The sequence below is a fragment of the Castor canadensis genome, chromosome 2 (assembly GCF_047511655.1).
Source record: "Castor canadensis chromosome 2, mCasCan1.hap1v2, whole genome shotgun sequence".
In the NCBI taxonomy this organism is placed as follows: Eukaryota; Metazoa; Chordata; class Mammalia; order Rodentia; family Castoridae; genus Castor; species Castor canadensis.
The window spans coordinates 71463105-71480586 of NC_133387.1; the positions used below are offsets into that span (position 1 = coordinate 71463105).

General features: G+C 34.5%; 1 protein-coding gene across 6 annotated transcripts in view; it reads right to left on the reverse strand.

Moving 5' to 3' along the window:
- Nucleotides 1-1745: 1745 nt before the first annotated feature.
- Nucleotides 1746-17482, reverse strand: part of Immp2l (inner mitochondrial membrane peptidase subunit 2) — a 930480-nt gene continuing 914743 nt past the window's right edge. For all 6 annotated transcript variants that reach the window (XM_074065039.1, XM_074065037.1, XM_074065035.1 and 3 more), the window contains one exon: nt 1746-11373. In XM_074065039.1, coding sequence (XP_073921140.1) covers nt 11251-11373 — 123 coding nt within the window. In that variant the 3' untranslated portion in view covers nt 1746-11250. The remainder of the gene's footprint in view (nt 11374-17482) is intronic.

Here is a 17482-nt window from a genome sequence, read left to right on the forward strand (position 1 = left end):
ACTGAACTTTAGTAAATATAGACAAAATGGTTTGTATAGATATGTGTGTATTTTCCATAGTCATAACTATGGAGTGTAGCAATTCTTCTGGATCTTTAGCTCACTCATTATTAAAAAAATGAACTGAACAATAGCTTAGAAATATTCATAAGTAATCTTTAAATTTCAAAGTTACTATTTTATTGGAAATGCATCTTTTAATGAACTGTATAAGGTTTTATTGTCATGTATCTATAGGTGAATAATATGTTTGGCAGAATGAGAAAAGCTTCACTATTAATACTATTTTTAGTTTTAATTTTCATTTGTATAAGGATTAAGAAACTTTTCTCACATAAAAAAGTAAATGAGACTGGAACTTTTTGTAGGAAAGAGTTCAGTTCTTTGAACATCCATGGGTAAAATATCACATTATGACCTAACATTAAAAACAACTGACAACACAATTACGTCTTCTTTCAATTTTGCTAAAATCAAAGAACTGGAAATGCCAAGACTTGCAAAAAGATTTGAACCTACTCATTAGAGTCATTTACTTCTCAACACCTAACAATTTCCATTAAAAATATTATCTGGCCCATAGATTTTACAGTGTGTGGGAATGCACCTTATTAAGACTGGAGTTTTGTAAAACATTCTTTTCTTCTATGAAAGGAAATAAAGCAAGCAAACAGATTTTGGAAGATCTCAAATTCCCTTAAAACTACATATGCCCCATACTCCTACAAAGTCTTTATTTATTCCCAGGGGATCCATTCCTAAGAATGAGGACAGCAGCTTCTAAAAACCCCAGAAGAGAGAATCTCTTGCTCCTGCCTCAAACATCTATCTCTCTAGTCAAAGCCTAGTTGATCAATTATCTGTGCTTTTAGAAAATGACTTCTGGGATAATAACAGTGATTCAAACTGAAACAACACTGAAATAAAGACAAGAAAATGTGTTTTTAGAGCTAGATGGACACTGGGTTCTTATCCGGATTCTAACACTTACTAGCTATGTGGCTCTGGACAAATTATTAACTTCTCAGAGCCTCAGTGTTCTGAGGCTGAGCAACATACCTTTTAGGTAAGCATTGCTGGGAAGATTAAATGATATGAATACATGTAAATTACTTAGTGCAGTATCTGATGCATGGAAATATTCAATAAACAATGGCTATCATCATTATCATTGTCATGATCATCATCATGATTTTATTGACCAGAGTTGTTCCTTTGCAGTTGCCAATACAGAGTACTATACAGTCATGGAGAACCAGCTGGTATTACTGTCCTAACTCTCTTTATTGTATTCCACTATGGAGATAATTGTGAGGAAAGTCAGATAGATTGGATGAATGTAAGACAATTCCATAGGAGAGAAAGCAATACTTCAGTATACCTCAATACATTTCTGTCAAAGAGAAAATTTGAATGAAAAGTGAAAAATTCAGGTTAAAAATACCAAAATATTTAAATTATCTCATTTATTAGACATATGTCAGGACATCATATAATTCCAGCAATTTGATCTAATTTAGAAGATTTAATCACCTTACTTTAAAAATCATATGAAAATTAAATTCAATAAAAATTAGTGTATAATTATATCTACCTAACTTAATGGGGAAAATGGGGTTTCACTATAAAGGTCTCCAAATTTGATTTAAAGTATAGATGGCTACAGCAGGAAAATGGAAAAGACGTAAAATACCTCATAATCTTGGGAAGTAGCAGACACTTAAATTTAGTGACTAAATAAGAGCTAAGGGAAATCCATTTCTTTAATTAAAATCTCATCAAAAGTATATTAATCAAATGGTCACTGTACATAAAGAAGTTAGATCTTTAAATGCAAAATTAAGGATTAATGCATAAAATCACAGGATTATTCAGTAGCCATTTGCATGAAGGTGATATTCATTGGTGATCAAACAATAGTCATGAAGTCTTTGAAGGGAAAAGTAAAAATCCACCTGTTATTTGTTTCATTTATTATTAATACAATATCCAGATGATCATGCAAAGTAATCCCCTAAAATGCAAATTTCAATTAGATTAGAAATGTTCAACTATCATTTGAGTAGAGACTAAACAGCCAGAGATTTACAAGAGAGACGGCAGGATGACATGGTATGAAGACTTCAGAGAACAGGCCAAGGACACAATCCATCCGTGGTTTAAGCTTGAGCAGCAGAAGAGAAATCTTGTAGCATTCATGTTTAACAACTGGTGATGAGTATGTAAGGGTAAGTGAGTGAACATCACTTATCAGCCAAAGTTTGACTACTCTAAAATGTAAATGTTTCTACGTTATAAAACTAGAGTAAGTTTACATGCTTCATGAGCTCATCCTTCTGACCAAGTTATTTTTGCAATATGCCTTCAAGGAAGACTAACTTATTAAGTAGGAGCCTGTAGTAAGTCACTAAAGTTTCTCTAATTTTTGTAGTAGAACAGCTCTGCTAAAAATTCTTTCAGTGGATTGAGTTGAAATGGTATTTTCAGAAACACAAAAACCACATACAATGATATATATCTTAGACTAGAATGCACATGACAGAATAGGCTCTGATATGAAAGCTATAAAAGTATTTCATTGCTATTAAAAACTTTACAAAAAAGGGTCATTTCTTCTTTAGGTTTCAACCTATAGAAATTTAGAGTTTTAAAAGAAAAAGGGAAAAGATTGTCAGTTGACATGAAGCCTGCTTAACAAGGTAAGAATGGAGCTGGTAACTAGGCAATCTCTGAAAAGAAATAGAATCTGACTAGGTGAATAAAAATAAGGAATGGAAAAAGCTAGTGGATAAGGCAAGATGAAGCAAGTACAATGGTTCATTGTAAAATACAAACAGGAAGAGAAAGCAGCTCATCTCTAAAAGTTCTTGTGACCTTCTATGCATTGAGATAAATTATATTTGCAAGGACTTCTGGGAAGATGCTGAAGCGAAAGTGCCAGAAATGCTGCCCAACTCCTGTTAGAATAAGCATTGTTTTTGTAAAAATCAATAGATTCCAAAATGCATTCCATTAATACATTTCTTGTGAATTCTCTCGTTTTATGTTAGATTCACTCATGTAATGTATAGGAAATTTAATGTTCAATTTATAAAATTTAATTTTCAAAATTTTAAAATAAAATACAAAACTTAAAATACCTTTTGATTTCTATTAATAGGTATTCAAAATGTATAAACTATTATTTCTTATATTATCCCTCTGAACACAATATAAATGTATCAACTGCACTCTTCCCATCCATAGGAAGAAAGAATGAATGAATGAATGAAAGAAAAGAAATTTCTGCTCTAAAATATTCTTTTAGTAAATGTTATCTGTTGCATAGTCTACTGTCTTTTGTTATAACTGAATACTTGAAACTGGGTAATATATATAAAACAGAAGTTTATTTAAATCAAAGTTCTTGGGGCTGGGAAGTCCCAGGGAATGGCACTGGCATCTGGTGAGGACCTTCTTGCTGTATTATAACCCAGCAGAGAACATATCATTGCGAGGCAGTACAAGCCTGAGATCACTCTTATGACAAAGTCACTCCTATAATAAGCCAAGAATTCACTAATCAATTAGCTATTAATCCATGAGAAATTACTTCCCAAATGTCTCACCTCTAATTAATATTAACATATGAATTTGGGAGTTAAATTTCCAACATGAATTTTGGACCTTTGGTTTTTAATGTTTGCATCCCTCTTCTTGTTGTCATCATTTTATTTATTGCATATTAAGTCAATATATGGAAAAGGATAAATGAAATATTGATGTAGCATTGCTTGCAGGAAAATGGATGGAATTGGAAATCATCATGTTAAACGAAATAACCCAGATGCAGAAAGATAAATATCTGTTTTCTCTTATATGCAGAATGTAGAACTAAAACACACACACACACACATACACACACACACCATGAATGTAAAAGGAGGACTGTGGTGAGCCAAAGAGAGGGAGGGGGAAGGGAAAAGTCAGGGTGATGGGGGTAAATATGATCAAAGTACATTATAATGCATCTATGAAAATAGAATAATGAAGCATATTAAAATTGTAGAAAAGGTGAAGAAGGGGAATAAGAAAGTGTAAGAGGTGCCAAATTACATACATGTATGTAGATACCACAATGAAACCCCTTTGTACAAATAATGCATGCTAAAAATAAAATTTCAAAAGAAAGAAAAATATAGTCACTACAAAACACACTTGATTGTTGTACCTGATGTTAATGCTTCCTGTATTTCTCTTTGCTGTTAGAAAAAAAACTAATGAATTGGGATAAGGAACATAAAAAGTAAAGTTGATCCATACGGAAATCATCACTCCATTCTCTCAATTCTGTCTTCTAACTTTGTCCACTTTACATTTAGTAAGAACTGTGGTAAGGAGGAAAGTTGTATATGAATTACTGTTTATTACATAAATTTAAAATATTGCATTTCAGTTTCAACATCTTTTCATCCTTGATATTTGGTATTTCCCCTAGTGATTCTAGCTCTCTACTTGTAGAATTTCTGGTACATAATGAGCATCAGATGAATGACTATTTGATCTGGTTTCACATAAAGCCAAAGAGATGTGGAATAGAATCAAGTACAAACTTAAAGTTAGAAACCAAATATGATTCTTTTGATTAATTGAGGAGATGTTATATATATCAAATTACATCTAAATGTATATTATTCCTATAATCTCAAAAATAATATGTATTTAAAAATATATATTAAAGACAAGATTTCAAAATATTGAAAAGTTCTAAGAAGAGGTGCTAAAATGTTACACCAACACATTTACCTCCATTGCCTACATTATGCTTATAAAAATCATACAAGATTCTAGATCTCAAAATAGCAGAGCACTTTCTTTGGAACTATTTTCTTGTCAACTACAACTAGAATTGTGAGTAATTTCTTGAGTAAGCATTACCAAGGACTTGTAAAATCAAGATTCTAGACAGAAGAGAAACCAAGATGTGTGTATGGCATTTGGCCGACATTTTCCTGAAAGTATTTGCAAATGTGACTACAGCAGTTAAGAGGCTTAGAAGAATTTGCAGGCCTAAAACAAAGACCCTGGTAAACATTACAGGTTGATACCCTAAAGAGTTATATCCTGGGAGGGTCACCAAAAAACAGAAATCTACTCTTATAGAGGTTAATATTTATCAAGACTCACTCTTTTCTTTTCTTTCTTTCTTTCTCTTCCTTCTTTCCCTCCTTCCATCCCTCCTTTCTTTCCTCTTTCCTTTCCTTGCTTCCTTGCTTCCTTCCATCCTTCATTCCTTCTTTCCTTCCTTCCTTTTTTTCTTTCTCTCCCTCCCTCCCTTCTTCCTTCTTTTCTTTTTGGGGCAGAGAGACACTGAAGTGGGATTGAACTCAGGGCCTCCTTCTTGCTAGGCAAGTGCTTTAGCTCTTGAGTCACATACCTTTTTAGTTTTAGTTTGTCTTTCAGATAGGGTTCAACCTTGGACTATGATCTTCCTACCTATACCCCCTAGGTATGTGCCACCATGCTCAGCTTTCTTGTTTTTGTTTTTAGCAGTACTAGAGCTTGAATTATAAGGCCTTGTGCATGGTAGGCAAGCATGCTAGCACTTAACACAGACCCCAGCCATTTTTTGTTGTATTTACTTATTTATTTTTCAGATGGGGTCTTGCATTTTTTCCTAGGCCAGCCTCAGACCATGGTCCTACGCCTTCCGAGTGGCTGGGATTACAGACTTGTGCCACCATGTCCAGCTAATCAAATTATTTTTAATTCCATTTCAAAATATCCTCAAATTATCTCCAAAATTTTTAAATGTGACTTTTTCAAACTGAATTGAAAATATAGGAATATGCAAAACTATAAGAAATGACCAAACTCCAGGGGAAAAAACACAATAAAAACAGATATATGAGAATTCCAAATATTGGAGTAATCATGTAAATAGTTTAACATATCCAAGTGAAAATTCTTAGGTTGAAAAATATAATTGAAACTAGAAATTCAATAGATGATTTAATAGCTATTTAAACACAACTGAATGGAGAATTAGTGAACTAGAAGATATATCTGAAAAAAACCCCAAACTTCAGGAGAGAGAAAAAAAGATTTAAAAACAGAGAAAAAGGTAGAAAAGACATTAGGACACATGATTCATGTAGCCCAATTTAAATAGGGGAAGTGAAATGACACAGAAACAAAGTTTGAGGAAATAATGGCCACAATTTTTCCAAAACTGATGAAAACCATCTAGTGATAGATTCAAGAATCACTGAGAACTGCAAGCATAGTAGTTCATGGAAACCACACCTTGAGATCAGTTCCCTTTCAATAATGTCATAGCAGCTTATGGTGGACCAGTCCCTTTCTCCAGGTAAAAATTATACACTGTGGGAAGCATGTTTTAAAACTACTTTAACTCATTGTAGAGTGACCAAAAATAGATAGAAAATGTAGTGGATTGGTTTTTGAATGAAGGGAACAAAAGCAGGTAACATCTACATTGATAGTTTTTTCCCCATGAGTTCATATGGCATGAAGTGTTTAGGGTCCAATGCAAAGGAACAGTCTTATTTGCTTTAAGTATCAAAAGAGAGCTGGGCTGCCAGAGTAACTGAAGACTGAGGAGGGAAAAATCCTAGGAAAGAGGAGTCCCAAAAGGAGAATTTCTCAAATCTGTGCATAATTTCTCCCAAAACTTCTGACTAATTCCTGAATGGCACATGAATAGGAAAGATTTGGAGAAGGCTTGGGTTTATAATTTTAAAAATCACTAGATGTATCACAGAACTCAGTCACAGAAAAGGATGACCATAATTGAGAGAAATAATAATCAACAGAAATTGGTTCTGCGATAACTGATCCTTAGATGTTGGAATTAGCAGAGAAGTTTTTAGGCCAACCATTATCTATATGGCCACAACTTTACAGGAAAGATGGTCCTCCTAAATGAATACAGGGGAATCTGAATAGAGACATAGAAACTATTAAAAATTTCTAGAACTGAAATATACAATATTTGAAATGAGAAATTCACTGGATAGTACTAACAGTAGATATGAGATGGCAGAAGAAATGTTCAATAAGCATGCAATGTCGAACAATATTAATCATCTAATCTGAAATAAAAAGATTTTTAGGAATGAACAGATCCTCACTAACCTGTGCATCAAGCAGTTAAAAAGTTGTAGGAATTCCAGAGGAAAAGGAATGAGGAAAAATCGAGTCTGAAAAAATTCTTCAAGCTAGTATTAAACATTAACTTAAAGATCTAAGAAACTCCACAAACTCCAGGTAAGATAGAAAGAAAACCTCATTCAGGTACATGACAGTCAAACAGTAGACCAAAGGCAAAAGAAAATCTTAGAGACATAGAAAAGGAGCTTTATTATCATCAAAAGAGGAATTAAAGTACATTATATGCATGCTGTAAATATCACAATGGAACCCCTTTGTACAATTAATTTATGCTAATTTTTTTAAAAGAAGGAATTAGGCCAGGCATGATGGCTCATTGTTGTAATTTGTTGTTATTTGGGAAGCAGAGATCAACAGGATCGCCTTGACTGGCCTGTGATATTGGTTTATTGTTATTTATCAAAAATAACTTAAAATTTAAAAATTAGGAGCAACCAGCGCTGCTTTGCTCTGAAGTGGGTTTATTTTGTAGAGATGAGATGTAAGTATCGCACCTGTAGCTGGCCAAGGCTTTGGATTCAGATTCAGGGAAGAACATCTAACAGCTCTGTTATGGCAGTTATGGCAAGGAGTTAAAATGTCACCATTTCAGCTTGAAACGCCCTACTTTAAGACTAAGTAGGACTCTGCTAAAAGAACCTAGTAACTTTGATCTGCAATCAAAGTCAAGTGGCGTGAAGATAATGTTAGAAACTAAAAAATGTTATGCAAGATATATTTTTAAAATCATGTCATAAAAGCTTGAAAAAAATTATTTCTGTATATTAAGGTCACACTTGAAAAATAAGAGAACTTTAGAAACTAAACTTTCTCTGTCTTTAATGTTACATATATAAGGAAAGGCAAGATAAAAATACATAAATGAAATCTGCAAGAAAATAAATAAATTCATGTTGGAAATAGTAAAATGCATATTCATATCACAGAAAACTAATTTAGTGACAGGAAAAACTTGAGAAACATGTCCAGAATACAGAATAAATTATGGTACAAGAAACAATGTTTTAAAGACTATAGACAAGGAATAAGAAAATGAAGGCCCAAAAATAAGAATAAGAAAAGTCCAAAGAGGAAATTGGAAAGAGCAGAACTGCAATATCAGAAAGAAGAAAGGATATGATCTGAGAGTGGCAGTGTGGATGAGAGATGTAAGACCTGGTTCTAGTCATTGCAACAGTTTATGAACAACATAAACTGTGTATATGTTGCATTCTGGTTGGCACAAAATAAACAAAGTAGAATAATTACAGTGAGAAGTCTATTAAGGAAATGAAGCAGAACAGAGGGATCAGAAGTGTCAGCAGGGTGGTGGCTACTGTAAAAAGGGAGGTGAATGATGTCAATGATGGAATCACCATGTGGATTAGGAAGGTAGAAAGAAAAAGTAAGTATTTTTATGCCTTGTATTAATATGATTGGAGATGAATCCTTTTTAAAGTTTCTATTTGTGATTATAGTAGATTATATAATGAAAAATTAGGAACTAAACAGTATAATATAATTATACCAAACAATGTAATTCTATTATATTATACCATGCAGTATAATTAATTCTACTTTCAAAGGCCAGTCTCTTCTCTCCCTGCCAATAAGTATGCCAGTGAAGTTCTATGTCTATACTGTAATTTAAACTTTTTCTTTAAATTACTTTTGGCTGACCATCTCAATTTAGAAAGTGTATGTGCAAGACAAAAGTGAGCATGCTAATTTGGTGGTTTAGCACTCATCTAAGTTTAAAAGTTCCATGTACATTTTGTGGAATATTTCATAAAATTCTTCATTGTGACTTTTGCAAAATGTGAAGAAAAAAAAAAAGCCTGTAGATGTAAATTCTCCTTAGGCATGACAATTTTATATCCTGCAAATTAAAAGTGCAAAACTCAATACACATATACTCCCTCCCCTCCCATCCTGACAGCTAACTGGCAATAATGTTGCAAACAATTTAAATAACTGAAATTATTTTGTATGGATTTTTACAATCATAGAAGGATAACTACTCCTTTTTGCCCCTGTAACACCTATTCCATGCTCCATACCTACTTCTAAATTGAATAACCTGTTTGCTTCTTTATTTTTTCCTCCTCCTACCAAAAGACTATGTGAACCTTTGTTTTATTCACCTTGATTTTGCATCCTTAACACAGTACCTGGCATTCATACATTGATTGAACAGAATTTTATTGTCAAGTTGAGCAGGATAAAACTTTCCTTAGATTAGACTTGTTCAGAGCTTAGCAGGCGAGGTACTACATGAACCTTCCTATACAGCGTGGTTGATGTACTCGTGAATGTATATATCAGGTAGTGCAGTGATTAACTCTGCCCGAAGTTGCTTTTCTGAGGAAGTAATTCTTGAGTGGAGTTGTTCAACAAACATTAGGTGTTAACTCTGCTGGTGATGTGCTGGATAGCTAGAGAATGCAAAATTGAATAGAAAGAGCAGGTACCTCCTCTTTGAAGAGGAAGGACGCAGGTAGTAAATAAAGGTAGCAAGGCTGATGGCCAGTTTACTGAAGTGTTGATTATTGAATTCTTCCATACCACTAGTAAGCAGCAGCCACTCCAGGCACCCCTCCATTTGTTTCTTATTTTATCTTCCCTCAGTACTTCCCAAACCCCTCTTCCACGATCCACAGACTTCCTGTGTCCTAGCAACTATAGGGCTAATAACCTTGTTACTATCTTACTTATAATACCAGGGATTCATTTTATTAAGAGGAAAAAAATTGCAAAACTTGAAATAGCAGTATTTGGTAAATAATTCTTAAAGGGCAGAGTATGAAATTCAGGTTGGGGAAGACAGTAAATAAACCAGAAGAATTGAGAAGGGCACTGAAGACCCATCGAAAGATTTTAAGCAAATCTGCTTTTAAAAACAGTAATTCTGAGCAATGTTAAAATACAGGTGCTCAATTATGTTTGTTGAATGAGCTATTATGGGATGCTAGTAAGTGAAGAGGAGAAACCCATGCTCTTAGCATGTATATGTGTTTTATGCTATTGCTCTTCCTGCTCCTGCCTGAAATGGTGAGTTAGCATGCACATTTGCAAGATGGCTAGTTATTATTTGGAATCTTGTCTGCCGATGAAACAAGAAAAAGAGCCCCAGTGAACAGAGGGAATTGATTCAAAGGCTTTGTTTCCATCAGCACAAACTAACCCATGAAAGGAAAAAAAAGAATAAATACTATTGACTTGTATGCAGGAAATTTGCCTCGCTTGTACAAATTACAGGATCTATAATTATACTATTCCTCCTATTTGCAACTCGTGGTTTCAGTGTCCTAGACATGGACACTCAGAAATCATTTGAGGAAAATCAAACATGATTGATCTGGAGTGATCTTTTTTCCATTTTACTAAAAATATTTTACCAAATAGTGATTGAATGCTGATAAATGGGTTTATTCATTGTTGTGACAGGCACGAGATCACTCAGAAGTTTTGTATTAAAAGGAGCCAATAAAAAGTTCGATTGCATAAAAGTATTGATAGAATTGGCTCTCCATTACTTTAGTTCCTTACTTCTATAACAGAACATATGATTCTCATTAGTGGATGCCTGGCTAAATGATAATTAAATATCCAAAGCAAGACCTGAACAAATCACAATTTTATTTTAACATCACAGTGTACTGTTTTTCCTAACCTGAAATCACTGCTCTGTAGGTACCATCTTACAATATAATTCTTACCATTATATGTGTGTGTGTGTGTGTGTGTTTTCTTATGTTCTAAATTAACAGTAAATGATGAATCAATTTCATTGAATAATAATTTTCAAAAATCTTTCAGCAGCAGGCATCAAAAATCTAATTAACAGAGGAAGTATGTATAACAAATAATCTCGAGTTCAGCTTCTTTAAGATACATAGGTGTCCTATTTTCATATTCTCAAAGGTCTACATATTTTTTAGCAGTAAACAACAGAACACTAAAATATAACCCAGAGTAGGTGTCACTTATTATTATTTAATATTGGAAGACCTTTCTCTATGAATACAGAGCACCTTCATGTGGTATAAAGCACAGCTTCGTGCTCCCAGTGCCAGATGCTCAGGTCGAGCCACACAGTCATTCCTCTTCAGAACTCTGGACTGGGGAGCGCTCTGGAGGAAGAATGGATTCCAGTTTCTGCCAGCGCTCTGGAGGCCACAGGATATGTGTAGCATGGGCATGCAGTAGTCCCAGGGAAACCTGAATCCATGGGAAATACAAAGAAAGCAACAAATAAATCATTTTATAATGATTGCATCAATATCTATCTTGAAAACCATATTTGATCCAGGCCTCATATTCCATAAAAAAGAGAATGATGAGTCAAAATAGTGAACACACCACATATTTTCCAGGAGTTTTATGCATGTAAACTCCTTTAACCTTCATGACAACCAGTTGAGGTGAGTAGTTATTATCCCATTATAGATCTGAAAACTTGAGTCCAGAGAGGTTAAGAAATTTACCAAAGGTCATGTAGCTATCAAGCATTGGAGTGTGGCTTCACTACTGAGCACTCTATAAGCTTACCATCTATCCTCATTAGCCTGTTTGTATAGATGCAGTAACCATAAATCTAGCTTAGTCTCAGAATTTCCTACAAAGCTCCTGTATCTCAGAGAGAGTTTCCTTTATGAAAAAACACACATTTTGCATGAAAAATATTGCCCCACTTACTACATGAGTCTAACTGGGCTGCCTCCACAGAGAGCTCCCTTAGAAATACTGCAGTAGTACTCAGAGAGAGAGATGAAAAACCAGGAGAAAACCAAACAAGGTAAAATGGGAAGTGAGGGAAAAGTACAAAGATGGAGAAGAGGAAAGAAAAAAATCAAAGAAGTGAGCAGAGCTGTTCTGGAAAGGAACAGCAGGTAAGGGAGAAGAGACACAAAGGATCTTAGTCTCCCTGTAGACACAGCTTCAGTGAGTATAAGAACATGGCCAGTTTGCCAAAAATTTACATCAGGTCCCTGTCCTCAGGGATCACTTTTCTTTTTGGGGGGGCTGGAGGGGAACAGTACCAGGGTTTGAACTCAGGGCCTTGTACTTGCTAGGCAGGCACTCTACCACTTGAACCACTCCTCCAGCTCAGAAATCACCTTTTCACAGGTATGATGTAGGTCTGGAAATCCATGTCTCTTTGTTGTTGTTATTGCTAATCAGAAAACATTTTAACGGTATTTAGAAGCTTACAAAACACTCATGTTTAGCACATATTTATTGAGTACCAGCTATAAACCAGATCGTACACGTCCATTTTATTTTTAAATGTTCTTTCTATAATATGTTCACAGAGGTTAACATGCAAACACTGCTTTGTGGAAGCTCTTCTGTTTATTACCATGTGCATTTCAGAAACAGATTGCCCAAACACTCAGGAGCTAAACGTCAGAGACTTCCAGAAAGATAACCAGACACATTGTGGGGAAGAAAAGAAGAACAGAAAGCCTTGACAACTTGAAATACAAACAAAATAAACTTAGCAAGAAGGCCTTGGGCGTAATAAAATATTTTCTCATGCATGTTTTGAAAATCAGATTTGAAAGTATGGTAGAAAAACAGCTCTGTCCACCAAAAGTCACCTTTAGCTGCATGCATTCATTCTTCTTTTGTTGTATGCTCATGTATATATGTACGTGTACATACATACATTTTTCTAAGCCACTTGAAAGTTATTATCATGCTGAGTTTACACCTAAATACTTCAACGTGAATATCCTAAGAACTAAAACACTTTCCTACATAAATCCAATACCATCACCATATGCAAGATATTTAAAACTAATACAACAAGATTACTTATTATGGAATCTGCATTCATAAGTGTTTAATTGTCCCCCATAATGTCTTTTATTAGTCATTTTATTTTTAAAATTCAAGATCTAATAAAGGATCAAAAATTTCATTTGGTGATTGTTTTGCTTCCATTTACATTTAGTTTACTTTAACCTCAAGTTCAGGACAATTGCCTTGTAAAATGTCCCACACCTAGATTGCTTGACTTTTTTTTTTCTCTAATGAATAGATCTACAAATTAAATGTTTTGGGAAAGGATAAAATATACACCACAGTACTTTTCCCATTCTGTCTCATCAGAAGGACAAAGTATCAGTTTGTTCCATCATAATGCTAAGCTTTTAGTCTGATGAAGGTGAGTTCATGTGGCCAGACTTCTCCATTCGTAAAACATATCTCTTTTTCTTTTGTAATTAATAAGTAATCTATGGGATATTCGCAAATACTGTGAGTATCCTGTTTCATCTAATGGTTTCACTACCCATCAACAATTCTGTCTCAGTTATTAGAATGGGGATTTTTAAAATGGCAATTTTTCTTCTGTTTTTTAAAAATACTTTTTCTCTGAAAAAGGATGTTTTCTCTTTCTGATCCCCAACTGCTTCTGCTTTGATACCAAGAATTTCTTTATTAAGTCAAAGTCTGTTACCATCTTTTGTGCTGTGCTCCTTGGTAATGCTCAAATGTCCCAAGTTTGGCCAGTGGGAAAGTTGTGGGCTGTAGGCATGTCAGCATGAGTCTTTACACACTTTCTTACTTCTTGTACCACTAGCTATTGCAGGTTTACCTTGTACCTTATACCTGTTTCATCTGAAATCAGACATTTCCTTAAAGTGCCTTGGTTTCTTTTAGCAAGGAATTCCTTTTAGATACTAGGTGTACTCAATGCTTCCATGTCATTTCAAAGAATAAACAAAAACTTCAGCACCAAAAGGCTCTTCTTTGCCTTCCCCCATTCTATATTTTATCTCCTCCCACCATAAGGAACATCCTGACTCCCTACCACATTAACACATTTACTCATGTACACATTCCTAAAATGTCTTAGCAAGTTATTTGCTACTTGTGTTAAGCCATTTTCAATTACCAATAACTAAATACTACAGACTGGATGAGTTAGATGGAAAAGAAGTTTGTTTAGGCTCATGGTTCTGGAGGCACAAGGTGTATGGTTCTGGAGGCACAAGGTGTATGGGCCTACTCTGGCGATGGCTTTCCTGCTGTCTGTCTGTCTGGTCTCTTTCCTTATAAAACCACCAGGATTTTGTCATGGGGGCTCTACCCTAATGACCATATCTAATCTCGATAACCTCCCAAAGGCCCCACTTCCAAACATCACCCTCTTAATAGTTCACGATGCAGATAAACCCCAGCATGAGTTCTGGGGCACAAATCATTTTCAAACCATAGTAGTCCTTAAAATCTATTTCATTTTAAGGATGTTTGGAATAGTCCTGTGTTCAAAGTTTATTTGAATCAATTCTTTTTCTCACAAGTGTAATTATGTTAGCATTTCATAAACAGCCATGTTCATTTGTTTCTATTTATATTCCACTTAGAGTTTGTTTTTCCATTCTTTTTTATTCAATTTTATTTTATTTTTAATTGGCATATATTAAATTTTATATATAAGGTAGTAAGGGATTTCATTATGACATTTCCATACATGCATAAAATGTACTTTGATCATATTCATACCTTCTATTACTCTTTCTTGTCCCCTTCCCTTCTCCCCTTTCCCTTCCACCTGTCCTATAGTCCCCTTATACTGTTATGACCTTGCTGTGTTTCTTCCTAGCTTCCCCCAATGAGAGAAAACACATACTTGTCTTATCATGGAACTTGCTTATTTTACTTCACATGATCTCCTGTTCCATTAATTTTCCTGCAAACAAAGTGATTTCACTCTTGTTTATGGCTGAATAAAACTCCTCCATGGTGTATTTATATCACATTTTCCTTATTCATTCATTCATTGATGGGCACTTAGGTTAATTCCATAATCTGGCTATTATGAATAGTGCCATGATAAACATGGGCATTCAGGAATCTCTAGAGTAAGCTTCGATTCTTTTATGTATTGATTTCCATAGTGGCTGCACTAATTTATATTCCCATTATCAGTGAATAAGAGTTCCTTCCTCCTCCCCCATCCATACCAGCATTTGTTTTTATTTGTTTTCTTGCCATTTTGACTGGGGTGAGATGGAATCTCAATTTTTTTTTGTGATTTTATTAGCATATGATAGTTGTACAGGTGGAAACATTGTGACATTTACCTATGTGCTTTAAATATGTCTTAGTTGGGTTTGCCCCCTCCATCATTCTCCCTCTTCCTCCCTCTCCCCTTTTTAGAGCAATTTCAATAGATTTCAGTCTTCTATTTTCATAGATGGATACAAAATACAGCCACCATATACATCCTCATTCCCCCTTTCTTTGTGCCCACCTACCTCCCACTGGTACCCATCCCAGGAAAAAGATTTATTTTTCCCTTCTGCCCTTCATTTTTTATTTTGATTAGGTATATATTGATAGTCCAAGGGGGTTTTGCCTTGGTACTTTAGGTCTGTATCTATCATGCTTTAATCAAATTAACTCTCTCCCTCCATTACTTATTCATTTAAAGAATAAAAATATTGAAACAACCCATTTATATATGAATATAATGCACTATACAGTAAGCTAAAAAATATTAGGGGACTATGGTGATAGAGAATGAGTAATGTTTTGTGGCTAAGGGTGCTGAACATTTTTTCATATATTTATTGGCCATTTGAACTTCTTCATTTGAAAAGTGTCTGTTTCAGTTCATTTGCCCATTTATTGATTAGATCATCTGTTCTTTTGGTGTTTAATTTTTTTTAAGTTGTTAACATATTCTGGATATTAATCCCCTGATAGCTGAATATCTGGCAAAGATTTTCTCCCATTCTGTAACATCTCTTCACTCTGTTGATTATTTCTTTTGCTTTGCAGAAGTCTTTTAACTTGATACAATCCCACTTGTCAATTCTGACTCTTATTTCCTGAGCTTTCCTACTCAGAAGTCCCCTTACTTATGCCTATATCTTGAAGGGATTCTCTTATGCTTTCCTTTAGTGGTTTCAAAATTTCACGTCTTATATTAAGGTCTTTTATCTATGTTGAGTGGACTTTTATTCAGGGTGAGAGGCAGGGCTCTAGTTTCAGTTTTCTAAATGTGGATATACAGTTTTCTCAATTTTACTTTTTATTATTTAAACGTTTATATGGTTCAAAGATTAAAATTAAAAGGTACAGTAGGTAGAATGTCTACCCTCTCCAAAGATACCCACATCTTAATCACTAGAAACTACTATGTTATATTACAGAGCAAAGGGAATTACAGTTGTTAATCAAGTGACCTCAGGATAATGAGAGTATTATGCATTATCCCACAGGCCCAAATGTTACCACAAGTGTCCTTAAATGGGAAAGAAGATCAGTAGAATATATTTTCAGCATCCTAAGGAACCATGTCAACCATGTGAACCAACAGGAAATACTTCCCTGGAGTGAGTGATGTGTCCTACACATTGCAGTTTTCATCTAGTTTTTTCTTATGCCTGGGCTCAGCTGCATTACAGAGCAGCTGGTCTACATCTCCTCCACCATAACCCTTTCTAGATTTGATAGCTGCTAGTGAGTTGTACCATGAACCTTTAGCTGCTTTCCCAAGTTGCTTAACTTTTTTCATAAGGGTGATTTGCCAATCTTTTAACTTGGCTGAGCTCTTGCCAATATATTTGCTTGCTTGCTTGGTTTTGGAGTTCAGCTTTGAATGCAGTGATTCAATTCTGTGTTTGTAATCAACACTCATTTTACTGAAACTAAGCTTATACTTCTTTATTCCAAACATTTATTAAAGATACTATTCTCATTTCCTGAATAAATTACATTTAACAATTACGAATAATAATGGTGAAAGTTCTATCAGATGGATAATATAAATATTGCTTGAATGTATGATACAGGAGTATAAAAGTCAGGATTTTTTTGAGTACTGAAATTAATATAAATAAAAGAGACTGAAATTTACTGTCTTAATTGTCTTAGCAATGGTATCTTTTAAATTGATGTGCCTATAGACATGCGAAGAGTATAGTGGGGCTTGCTCAGAACCTCACACTTGCTAGGCAGTGACTCTACCACTTGAGCCACTCTGCTAGTCCTTTTTTGTGTTGGGTGTTTTTTAGGTAGGGTCTTGTAAACTATTTGCCTGAGCTAGCCTCAAACTGCAATCATCCTGATCTCTGTCTCTTGAGTAGCCAAGATTACAGGCGTGAGCCACAGGCATCCAACCATATATGAATTTTTTCAGCATTAAAAGTTATGCTTTATAGTAGGAAATGCACTGAAACATATAGGTATAGGAAGTGGCTTCCTAAATAGAACTCAAAAGGCTCAGCATTTAAGAGAAAGAATGAATAAATGGGACTGCATTAAACTAAAAGCTTCTGCACAGTAAAAGAAACAGTCACTAGACTCAAGA